General features: G+C 41.4%; 1 protein-coding gene across 7 annotated transcripts in view; it reads left to right on the forward strand.

Moving 5' to 3' along the window:
• The window catches only part of CCNJ (cyclin J), a 24,105-nt gene continuing 11,074 nt past the window's right edge, over window positions 1-13,031 (forward strand). Inside the window, exons 1-4 of one of the 7 annotated variants that reach the window (XM_021072646.1) lie at window positions 1,157-2,430; window positions 2,469-2,796; window positions 3,802-3,910; window positions 10,838-11,048. In XM_021072646.1, the coding sequence (XP_020928305.1) occupies window positions 2,705-2,796; window positions 3,802-3,910; window positions 10,838-11,048 (412 nt within the window). In that variant the 5' untranslated portion in view covers window positions 1,157-2,430; window positions 2,469-2,704. The other 6 variants (XM_021072647.1, XM_021072648.1, XM_021072650.1 and 3 more) reach the window with 6 other exon arrangements.

The following is a 13,031-nucleotide window of genomic DNA, read 5'->3' on the forward strand; positions in this document are numbered from 1 at the left end:
TACAACTGGATAATAATCAGAGCTTTATGGGGAATGTTGGGCCTCTTTCCCTACAGAGTACTTTGTAAAATGTGAATGGCAAGAGTAAAGAAGCTAAAATGTTGCAGTCAGAAGCAATCTCAGTCATCATTCAGTTCACTTTATATGTGAGGTAAGAGGTGACCTACCTAAGGCCACTCCACTAAGAAGGAACAAATCAAGAACCAAGAACCAGAGCTTCTGGCTTCAATTCAAGTCCTTTGCATCCAGCAGAATATGATATAGCCATTGAAAGGAATTCTGGATGTTCTGTTATGGAATGTTCACCAGAATATATTGTATGACAAATCTAGGAACACAAGAGTGTAATGTGTTGCCATTTATGACAAAGTAGGGCAAGGAGATTATCTACAAATGCTTATAAATATCTGGATTTCCCTGGAAGGGTACAAAGGCAAATAGTAATAATGCTGCCTCTAGGTAAAACTGGGATCAAGGGAGGGACGGAGACTTGCTAGTCACGGTATATGGTCTTCTACTGTTTGACTGTTCTACCTTTTGCATGCATTCATTTGAATAATGAGTGGATTGTTTAAACAGTTTAAAATCATAGCTTTTCACCGCCTAAAATTCAGTGAGTTACAAAAACTCTGCAGACTCTGGTCCCACTCTCATCTGTTGCCAAACCCATCTTGTGCCTTATGCTGCAGGCACACCGGGGTCCCTACAGTTTCCTTACTCTGTTCATGATGTAGAAGTTCTGCCTTTTTAACTTCTATCCTCTCATTCTTTTACTGATCACTGCCTTCAGACTTCCTATCTCCTCTTCACTCCGGGCATATGCTGTCCTCCATGTTCATTCCAAACATGGCTTCTCCTTAGGGCTTTTGCATTTACAGTTCCCTCTACCTGGAACACTCAGCTTCAAGATATCTGCAGGCTTCCTAACCTCCCTTAGGACTTTGCATACCCTACCTTATCATAAAACAGTGTCCACTCACTGTCACTTTCTATTCTTTTTTGTTTATTTTTCTTCACAGCACTTGTCACCATGTGGCTTTGTTGTTGTTGCTGTTCACTTATTGTATTCCTCTCAGCATTAGAATATAAATTCTGTATGTTCTACATAGAGAGCAGACTTTATCTAGGAATTAAGAAAATACCTAATTGTGTCCAGCTTACCCTAATGAAGTTGATGAAGAAATACAACAGACCTGAATTTTGCATTTTAGGTACTTTATGGTCTAAGACACATTGGGAACTTACATCTGTTCTCTCTCATGCATATGCACGCACGTGCATGCACACACACACACACACACACACACATACTCAAATGAATAAACATTCCAGCCCTTTCATCATAAGAGGCAAGTCCAGAAAATAGAATGATTTCTGAACAAGTATGTCCCAGTGAATAACATCTTCAAAGGAGAAACCGTGAGACAGCCTACTTATTAAACTGATGATTACAGTCTGTAACTCATTTATGTGAAAGGTTCTTTAAACAAGCCCTGGACATGTAACTTATTGGGAAGCCAAATTATTGTCATAAAGTTGCTTAGTGCACATGAATTGGAACCTGAGGAGGTAGGTACTATTTAAATGACATTATAAATGACATGGAGATTTAGCCTGTTGTGGCCATCTCCTCTCTAGGGGACTAAGATAGGCCAAGGCAGCCTCTCCCCAGATGATGCTGGGCTAGACTGGGTTCTGCCAACTTCTGCTTCGGAGTTTTCCTTGTCTTGCCATTGGTTCCTGTAGCCCTGCTCTCCTGAGCATAAGCATTGTGTCACAGAGCTCACATACATATTTGTAGCTATTCTTCAAGTATGCAAAGATGTCATTGCGATAACTAAAACCCAGATTCATGCAACATACATTCATCACTTAATAGTAGATCATTATCATGCATCTTTTGGGACAAAGATTCTAGGTAAAAGGGTTAGGGTTCCATGATTTATTTTTCGGTATTTAAAGCGGTTGATCTACCTTCTCAGAAGTGATCACTGTCCCAGGATGATCATCTACTTCTGTTGTGATATTCCACTAAACAGGTTAAGATACAATTGATTAGATTTCTGTTAATCACATTTCAGGTCTTACACCACCTTAATTGATGTTGGAGTGTTTCCAGTTTGTTGTTTCCTGATTTAAGACCACAGATGGTTAATTACATCTACTACACATTTGACAGGTTACTAAAGGTAATCTTAACTCCCTTCATTTGAAGCTCTTGGGAATCTTTAAAGCAAAGGAAATGAGATTAATTAGGTTTCTAGAAGAAGGAACAGGTTTGAGGTGGAACTTAGGTTTCTAGAAGAAGGAACAGGTTTTGAGGTGGAACTTAGGTTTCTAGAAGAAGGAATAGGTTTTGAGGTGGAACTTAGGTTTCTAGAAGAAGGAACAGGTTTGAGGTGGAACTTAGGTTTCTAGAAGAAGGAACAGGTTTGAGGTGGAACTTAGGTTTCTGGAAGAAGGAATAGGTTTTGAGGTGGAACTTAGCAGAATTTCACAGAGAAAGTGCTTTAGGAGAGGAAGAAACGGGTAAAGCCCTTATGTCGGGAATGATAACCTCACAGAGTAGCCCCTCGGATGTATGAGGCTAAGATGAGGCCAATTCAATCCATGCTGAGAAGGATTTTAAATGCCAAACTGAGGCATTGGAACTTTCCTTCTTGGGCATCAGGGAGCCATCGAAGGTTCTCAGCAGGTGAGAAGCATGACCAGATTGGCCAACGGAAGGATGATCAGCATTATAATTTCTCCGGCGCTCTCTTCCGACCTCTGCCCGCACCTCAGGTCGGCTTCAAGGTAGGTGGTGTTGGTGCTCTGAGGCAAAGCGAAGCGCCGGGCGGCGCACGGCCGGCGGGGGATGCGACCCCGGCGGGTTGGGGCCCTCACGCCGCCGCCGGGCGCTGCACCTGGGCCCGGCCCGGCCGCCGATTGGACGGCTCCAGATGACCCGGCTGTATCGCGAGACGAGATTGGCAGCGGCGGGGCCTCATGTGCCCCCGAGCTGGCTTTGTACGCGGAGCCGCCTGCCGGTCCTTTAACAATGGGCGGCGCGAGCGCCCCGGCGCTAGGCCGGAGCTGAGGCCGGCGCATTGCGGCTGACTGTCCGCAGCATGAGCGGGGCCGGCGTCCCCCGCACGCCGGCGGGGCTGGGCCTGTGAGGGCCGCGGTTCCAGGTAAGAGAGGCCGCCGTGGGAACTGGCAGACCTGGGCTGGCGACGGGGCAGCGGACCCACCCGGCCCGGCCTTTTGTTCGTCTTTCTGGGGCCGTGCGATCCCGTGCGCAGCTCCGGATGAGGCGGCGGCGGCGGCCTGGATGCGCTCTGGGCCCGGCCGGGCCGCGGGAAGCTGCAGCGGGCACCCGGAGCCGGGCGGTCGTTCGTCTCCGGGCTTCTCGGCGGGAGGTTTTCACCTCGGAGGGTCTGTGACTGGTGTCGAGTCTCCACTTCTCTGGGCCCGCCCGAGAATTCGAACCCCGGACGCTGGGAGCCCGAAGCCCGGCCTCCCGTCCAGTTTTCACGAGCATGCGCCCGGGCCCGCGCCTTGGGAACTCCGGCTCAAGGGGGTCCGCTTTTACCCGGCACCCGGTCCGGCAGTTCTCAGAACCAGCCAGCTCTGTGACCGGGTAGCTCGGCCTTCCGTGAGGCGTCAGGGCATTGGTTTGGATCTGTGCTCCTTTCAGAACGAGTCAGGTGAAGATGAACAGGCGCCCAGGGTGGCCTGAGGTCACACCCCACAGGGAGGGGGCGCGGAGGGTCGAGTGAAGGGAGCTGGCCGTGACCGTGTCTGGGGTGTGCCTTACAGACTGAAGTTGCCGCGTCCGGCCAGGCGCCGCCGGGGTCCCATGGAGCTGGAGGGGCAGTGGTGGCGGGGACAGCTGGCTGCCGATATCCATCAAGCTCTTCGGTACAAGGTAACCCCTATGCCTCGACCTTTGCATGCGATGTCTTAGGCCAGTTAGTATGAATCTCAGCCCCACAGTCAGGGTCTGCAACCACTAGTTTCCAGACGAGAAAAGGCGAGTTTGCTTATTTACTCAAGGTTAATGAACTTCTTGGCTTCTTCCCTCGGTTGTATCAGAAGAACCTGCAACTTAAATGGGGAGGGGGGTGGGGCGTGATCGTTAGAAGAGGGAAAGTGTGAAGGGACAGTCTGCTCGTCTTGTTTCCAGGTGGAACAAGGATTTGATACTGTATTTTAAGAGGTGTGTGTTGTGTTTTTATTGGGCAGAGCAGCCCTCCTTTATTCTGTAGTTGCTGTTGCATGCAACTGTCTGTTATGTCACATTTGTACAAAAATAAATTCCCCAGCCTTTCCACTAACTTGCTGTGAGACTTTGGACAAGTTAATTTTCTGTTTCAGTTTACTCATCTGTAAAATGATTAATAATAGAACGTGCTTTATGGACGATTAAATGAGGCTGAATGAGGTAATACTGTACATGTGCTCAAAACAGTGCTTGGCATATAGTAAACACTTTAAAGTGATAACTTGTTATTCTGTGCCTCTTAAATCACAAGATTTGGGGGTGTTCAAAAACTTAAGATAGGAGTTAGCTGCTCCTTCAGCTAATATCAAAGTCACAGGGTAGACCTAGTGTATATAAAAGATATTGGAGAGAAAATACAGTTTTCTGGCACAAGGCAAAGTCTGTTTATTGTTACTCCTAAGAAAGTTTTACTCTATGTCACATCTCAGTGTAATGTGTCAGCTCTAAATCTTTGATAACCAGAAGAAAGACCAGATCCAAAAGTAACTCTAGCTTAACTAAATTCCACCATGGATAGAAGAGCCATTCATTACATATAGAAAATGGGAAAGAAGCAAAACAGCTGACCCTTTAATAAAAAGTCTGCTACTTGGAGTTGAGAAATCCTGGGGTGATAATGAACTTGTGTCTTGACTTTTTTTAAAAACCAGGTTAAGTAGATTAGAAAACCTAATTTTGACTTACATTGTTACAGTTGTTACCCTTTTCTAAAGCTTGAGATTTCTAAGTGCTGCTAATTGATTCTGAAATTCAGTCCCTTAGACACACAAAACACACCTCAACCCTTAGACTCTTAGGTTGTTTGTACCACAGAAAAGTCTCAACCATTGAATGGTTCTCTGGAACGTTAAGAAGAGAGTTGCAGAGGTTTTCCTCTTTGAAAATTGTCCAAATACTTTTGTGGGGTTTTTTGTTTCTTTGTTTTTTGGGGTTTTTTTTCAGATGTGGTCTTTCAGTTTTAAATATTCTCATATTCTAAGTGTCAGCTCTTTATGCCTCTGGTATGTGGTGAAATTAACATTTGATATTAATGATGCGTATGTTTTTTAATGACATGAAACTTAAGATTTTTCTTGGTGATTTCCACTTTTTTTGATTCTTAAATTTTGTTTAGTTTTCATCCTGAATTAATTCAGTTTGATTACCTGTATCAGTTGAGGTTGGAAGTGGTTTTTTTTTCCAGCAGATTTGTTGAATGTTTTTGTGTATTGGACTTTGGGAATGGGTCCAAGGAATAAGACACAAACTGTACTAACGTTACATGCAAACTGTCAGAGGATGAGATAGCTCAGGGTCTGAAAGAATGCAACTGGAAGTTGTCTTGGATCACATACAGGATGCTACCATGGGTTGTCTTTATTTTAAGTATTGTGTAAGCCACATTCGTGTGGTTTAACACAATGTCCACACTTTATAAAGGATTTGTTAGTCAGTAAAACTTGAACCTGTGGAACTGGAGAGACCACTGTTTATAGTACACTGAAATCACAGAAAGTTAAAATAAACTTTTCTCATTGAGAATACATATTGATTCCAGGCTATAGATTAGGTGATTTAGTTGGGTAGTCACATGCTTATTTATTTATCCAATAGAGTTGCATGCCTACAATTTGCAAGGTGCTATGTGAAGTGTTAAGAGTGGTAACAGTAAATGAGATAGACATGATCTCTGCCTTTATGGAGTCTAATCTCATATAATTCAGAGCACCTGAATTTTGGGTAGTTGCCATTCGGGCACAATGGAAAGTGTTCTATGTTTAGACTCAAGGTTTGTGAAGGAATAATTGGTGACCAGCATTGCATCTAGTAGGGAAGAGTAAAAATTACAACAAATGAAAATCCTCTTCAACCCCAAATGCCAGCTGTACTATTTTTTGTAAAATACAGTTACCTCCCACCCCCCACCAAAACAACAAAAACAAAACAAAAACTCAGCCCTACAAAGCAGCTGTCCGCTTATACCCTGTGTCTTCTTCTCTTTCCTCTCATTGTTTTGCTATATATACTGGTGTCTTAGGATGCTTGGGGAAGTATTTTCAGGAGCCTTTATGACAGATGGGAACAATGCTAACTTTGTGAGAAACCTCAAGAAAATATATCACAGAGTTGTGAGTATTCCTTTTATGTCTTTATTTCCATCCTGTCTGGACAGTTAACCCATCCTGGAAAGGAGATGCATTGGGGTGATGAGCTAATAAGGACCTGAGACTGGAATAGAGATGGCATGTTTGGGTCCTTCTGTGCTTTGGTCCTGTGGGATCCTCGAAGCAGATGGGAATGAGTGGTTAATTCTAGGCAATCAGGAATAGACATTAGAAAAAAATTCATAAGTTTAGAGAAACATAGGTAATTTTCTCATGTGTATAACTGCAGTACCTGGACCAAGAGAGCTAAATCTGACAACCATATGATAAGCCGTTGTGCTTTATCATTTAAAATAATATGAATAGAATGTATTGGACACTTCGTTATAACAAAAATCTCCTAGTGATGGCCCTTGGAGTTCTTTCCTTTGTTTTGTCTTCATTTAGCAAAGTTAACATAATTAAAAATACAGCCCATCAGTGTTTTCCAGCTATGTTTCCCAGTGAGTCTTTGAGCCCTCCTTCAGGCCTCTTACAGAAAGCCTACCCTGACTGTTTTTTTCCCAACATCTCAGCACCTGAGCTGGTTAGATCTCCCTCCCTCTATTACTATATTATATTCTAACAAGCTCTATATTTTGGTTCACCTGCTAGAGAGAGGCTTAAAACTATTTTCCAGCTTTTACCTCTGCAGTTAGCACAGTGTCTACTACAAGGGAGATGCTCAATAAATGTCACACGATGACAGCAAAGAAAGGTGAAGTTTGGAATGGTAACTCATTCACACCGTTGTAGAGTTCCATGGAGATGGTAAAGGAGAAAAGAAAAATTGTAGGGGCAGCACAAGAAATCAACATGTTCCCTTTATTTGGAGAAATCAGTATTTCTTTCCAAAGAGTTGGGCAAGCCAGAGCTAATTTTTTTTTTCTTCAGTAACATTTGTTGATGCTTTTCTCATTTATGCAAAAATTAGAAACATTGCAAAGACAACATAAAATGACCCATTAGCCTATCTCTCAAGTAACTCATGTTAATATATTTTTAATTGATAAATTGTATTTAATTGATAAATTTCTTAAATTAAGTGATACATAATATGGTTTTTAAAATTTCTGGATAGTATCAAGTTTAAAATGACCTTTCTCCAACCCTCACTATTCCCCAATTCCCTAAGATTACTAGCATTATTGGTTTTTTTTTTTTTTTCTGGAAAAGATACCCAATAAGTATATCTACAAAATAATTTTTTTTGTTGATACAAGAGATCACAATATATATTTACTGTTCTGTACCTTCTTCCCACCCCAAGCTTACTCAGTTTATCAAAATTTTCCGTATCAACACATATAGTTCTAGTGCCCTTTATTTTAAAATCCACATTGAACTGATGTCTCATAAATTTAGTCAATCATTCAGTTTCCTCTTGATAGACATCAAGGTTTTTTGGGGTTTTTTCTTTTTTGTAAATTACACCTTTTGAGATAATGGTAGGTTTGCATGCAATTATAAGAAATGATAGTTTGAGATCCTGTATACCCTCTACCGAGTTCCCCTCCGTGGTAACATTTTGCAAAACTATAGTACAATTATCATAACCAGGATAGTATTGACATTGCTACAGTCAAGATGTAGAACATCTTCTGTACATTAATCACAAGGATTACCCTTGTAATTAATCTCATGTTACCCTTTTATAGGCACATCACCTTTCCTCTCATCCTCATGCTTCCTTGACCTCTGGCAAATACTAATCTGTTCTTTATAATTTTATCACTTCAATAATGTTACATAAACAATTATATATTATGTGGTCTTTTGGGATTGGCTTTATCCACTCAAAGTAACTCTCTGGAGACCCATTCAGATTTTTGACATTAAGCTTTTTTGTTCCACCATTGTGCTATGACAAATTGTGCTGCAAAGGACCTCCTTATATGTAAGATAAATTCCTTGGCTTAGTGTCGCTAGGTTAAAAGGTATCTGCAATCTGCATTTTCAATAATTTGTATTACCTAATTGCCCTCCAAAAGTTTATATCAATTGTCACCCTGACCAATAATATATGAGAGTTCCTATATCCACTCTTGATAGCATAAGCAAAAATTAATAAAATATAATCTGGTAGGTGAAAAACTAGATAGCCATTCCTCAGTATCCATGGGGAATTTTGTTCCAGGATCCCTATGGATATCGAAATCTGAGTATGCTCAAGTCCCTTATATAAAAGGGAGTAGCATTTGCATATATCCTACACACATCTTCCCATATACTTTAAGTCATCTCTAGATGATTTCATCACCCACGTTTTAGCATGTATTAGAATTTCATTCGTTTTTAAGGGTGAATAATATTCTATTGTATTATATACTGTATTTTGTTTATCCATTCATTTGTTAATGGACATGGGTTATTTCCACTTTTTGTTTATTGTGGATAATGCTGCTGTGAACATGGGTGTACAAATATCTGTTTGAGTACCTGTGTTAACTTCTTTTGGATATATACCTAAAAGTGGAACTGCTAGGTCATATAGTAATTCTACACTTAATTTTTTGGGGGAATTGAAATACTGTAGTTCCAAGTAGCTCCACAATTTAATATTCCTACCAGTACATAAGGGTTCCAATTTCTCTATAGCCTTGTTAACACTTGTTAGTTTCTGTTTTCAGGTGTGTGGTTTTGTTTGTTGGTTTACTTTTTTGGGGCTGCACTTGGGGCATATGGAAGTTCGCAGGCTAAGGCTCGAATTGGAGCTGCAGCTGCTGACCTGTGCCACAGCAACACAGGATCTGAGCCATGTCTTTGACCTACACCACAAGTCAGGGTGATGCCAGATCCTTCACCCATTGAGAAGGCCAGGAATCGAACCTGCATCCTCATGGATACTAGTTGGATTTGTTTCCGCTGTGCCACAGTGCGAACTCCCTTCAGGTGTTTGTTTTTGAAGGTTTTTTTTTTTTTGGCAATAGCAGTCCTAATTGGTATGAAATGGTATCTCATAAAGGTTTTGATTTGCATTTCCCTAATGATTAGTGATATTGAGCATCTTTATATGTGCTTGTTGGCCATTTGTATATCTAAGTCCTTTACCCATTTTTTAATCTAGTTTGTTTTTTGTTGTTGAGTTATATTTATATAATCTGAAAATTAATACTTTTCCAGATAGATGATTTGCAAATATTTTCTCCCATTCTATGGGTTGCCTTTTTACCGTTTTGATACTGTCTTTTTTTTTTTTTTCCCCCACCTGTGCTTTTGGGGTCATATCCTTGTTACTTCCTTCCATTGTGTGATACCTGTTGGGTTTAGTGTGGTATTATGCTGAGCTCATAAAACGAATTTAGAACCCTTCTATTTTCTCTGTGTTCTAGAAATAATAGGATAGAAATTTTCTTTTTGCGTATGTGTGTCTTTTTTTTTAGGGCTGCACCTGTGGCATATGGAAGTTCCCAGGATAGGGGTTTAATCGGAGCTGTGGCCGCTGGCCTATACCACAGCTCACAGTAATTTGGGACCTTTAACCCACTGAGCGAGGCCAAGGATCAAACTCACCTCCTTAGAGATACTAGCCAATTTCGTTACCGCTGAGACACAATAAGAATGCCCTAGAAATTTTCTAATTAAAAAAAAAAAAAAGTGAGTTGGAGTTCCTGTTGTGGCTCAGCAGTTATCGAGCTGAGGACCATGAGGACTAGCATCCATGAGGACTCAGGTTTGATCCCTGGCCTCTCTCAGTGGGTTAAGGATCTGGTGTTGTGGCAAGCTGTGGTGTAGGTTGGTAGCTACAGCTTTGATTCAGCCCCTAGCCTGGGAACATCCATATGCCATGGGTGTGGCCCTAAAAAGACAAAAAGACCAAAACCAAAACAAAAAACACCCAAAAGTGAGTTCAGTAATTTCGAGATTGAATAGTGATGACAGGAAAAATATTAGGTACATGAAAGGATGACGGCAAAGGGAGAGATTATAACACTGCTAAAAGAAACATGATTAGAAGATACTAGTGGATGAATACTAGTCTCTACCTTCCATATACCTTCAAGAATAATACAGTATACATTATACAAGGAGCATATCCATTATGTGTTACCTTCTAATCAAAAGCTTTGAGTTTCTTGTAGAGCGTGTGTACGTATGGTATGGTTGGTATTTTGGTAATAACGTTTTCCTGAAAGCACCTAGTAGGGAAAATAGGATTCTTATGTTTAAAATATTAATAGAATACATCTATTCCATAATGCAAGAAACACCTATAACTGGTTTTGTCAGATGTGGTTAAAAATAAGGGAAAAAGTTCAGTTTTAAATTTTAAATGCCATTCATTATATCCTTCCACTAACTTTTTCATTTTTGTATTTCACTCTAGAAAAAAGTGTGTCTTAGGCACTTGTAACATTAATACATTGGGGAAAAGCATTGTCTTTGCATTGTGGGGATAATTCTTCTGCAGGCTTTGTTAGACTTAATATTATTCCTCTTGATTTAGGAGCTGAAGTTGCCTTCCTACAAAGGCCAGTCCCCTCAACTAAGTCTCAGAAGGTATTTTGCTGACCTGATTGCCATTGTGAGCAATCGTTTCACACTATGCCCTTCTGCCCGACATCTTGCCGTCTATTTGCTGGACCTGTTTATGGATCGGTATGACATCTCTATCCAGCAGCTGCATTTAGTTGCACTTTCCTGTCTGCTTCTAGCAAGTAAGTAGGAATCTGATCTACATGACTGGAAAATTCCATTGTTTATAATAAAATAAGTTAATGTAGGACTCAGTGAAATATAACCAATTTCCCTTTATTCCAGTTTACTAGTATCAGAAAGTTTATGTTGAAAGTGCTTCTGGAGTTCCCGTCGTGGCTCAGTGGTTAACGAATCCGACTAGGAACCATGAGGTTGCAGGTTCGATCCCTGGCCTTGCTTAGTGGGTTAAGGATCTGGTGTTGCAGTTGCCGTGAGCTGTGGTGTAGGTCTCAGACGCGGCTCAGATCCCGTGTTGCTGTGGCTCTGGCGTAGTCTGGCGGCTACAGCTCCGATTGGACCCCTGACCTGGGAACCTCCATGTGCCACGGGAGCGGCCCTAGAAAAGGCAAAAAGACCAAAAAAAAAGAAGTGCTTCTTGGCATGGTAATTCTTAACCAGACATTAAAAAGTGGTTCTGGAGTCTTTTAAAAACATGTATACCTGAGCCCTATATTCTGAAGATTGTGATACAGATGTCTAGACCACTCCAGATCTACTGATTGAGTATACACATCATGGGGCCTGGGTATTTTTTAACTTTTTTAAAGTTCCAGAGGTGATTCTAATGTACCTTTCTAATTGAGAACCATTGCTTTAAAGCAGTGGTTCTCAACCAAGAGCAGTTGTGCCCCACGGGGGATACTTGGCAATGTATGGAGACAGTTTTGGTTGTTGTCACAACCTGGAAACTCAACAAGTGCAATGCACAGGGCAGCCCTGCACAACAAAGAATTATCTAGCTCATGGGGTTCCTGCTGTGGTGCAGGGAGTTAAGGATCCAGTGTTGTCTCTGCAGTGGCTCACGTCGCTGCTGAGGCACCAGTTTGCTCCCTGGCCCAGTGCAGCAGGTTAAGGATCCAGCATTGCTGCAGCTATGGCATAAGTCACAGTGGCAGCTTGGATTCAGTCCCTGGCCCAGGAACTTCAGTATGCTGAGGGTATGGACCAAAAAAAAAAAAAAGAGTTATCTAGCACAAATTGTCAGTGGAGTTTAGGCTGAGAAACTCTGCCTAAAAGGTGCCATACTCTTGTGTTGTTAGAATTCCTTCTACTAACTATGTAATGAGTTGGCTTAATGAACTGAAGTTCACATGCAACTGCTACAAATGGGAAAAAGTTTGGTTTTGCAATAGGCACAACTCCATAGTAAGCTGTAAGGTGGAATCTAATAATGGGTCTTTTGGTGCCTCTTTCTCTTAACATCTTCCTATAATGCATTTCATTGTTTGTACCCTGACTAAAGAGAAAGAGGGTGAGTAAAGGCATTGAAACAGAAATTTTTCTGCTTTTAGTAATGTGAAAAGATGGTATTGAAGTTGAATGCATTATGTAGTTTTTAATTATTCATGTCATTATGATAGAAATTTAAGTCCCACTTAAAGTAGCATGTAGAAATATTGACTGCCTTCACCTCTAACCCCCACTTGAGAGTTTGGAATTCAATGTGGCTGCTGCTTAAGGAACATTCCCCCTCTACCCTGCCACCAGGGTTCTTTCTAAAACAGCTTTAAGCTTTGACTGCAAGTAAACCTAAAACCAAATGCAGGCCTTTGTGGTATCATTTATGATGTTAATCTCTTCCCAGATTTTCTTTCCTGTCCTTCTTTTTCCTTTGATTTGATGACCTCCACTCCTTATTTTATCTCTTTTAAAGTCTTTTTTGTAAGTTATTTCAAATCCTTTGTTGGACTAGACCAACTATAAACACAGACCCAGTGACAACTTTCCGCTGCCTGTGGGTTGAAGTGGAAACTCCTTAATGTAACAGTTAGAACCTTTCATCTGGACCCAGCCACCTTTATAGTCATGTCTTCCAACTTTGTCCTCATGTATCTTGAGCCAAATTGTTATGGAATACTCTCTTTCCTGAATATCTATATTCCTCCTTTAATCTATTGTCCTCTAAGATCCGGATACCTGCTCCTCTCCCCACCACCCTGTGG

Source organism: Sus scrofa, chromosome 14 (genome assembly GCF_000003025.6).
Source record: "Sus scrofa isolate TJ Tabasco breed Duroc chromosome 14, Sscrofa11.1, whole genome shotgun sequence".
Taxonomy (NCBI): domain Eukaryota; kingdom Metazoa; phylum Chordata; class Mammalia; order Artiodactyla; family Suidae; genus Sus; species Sus scrofa.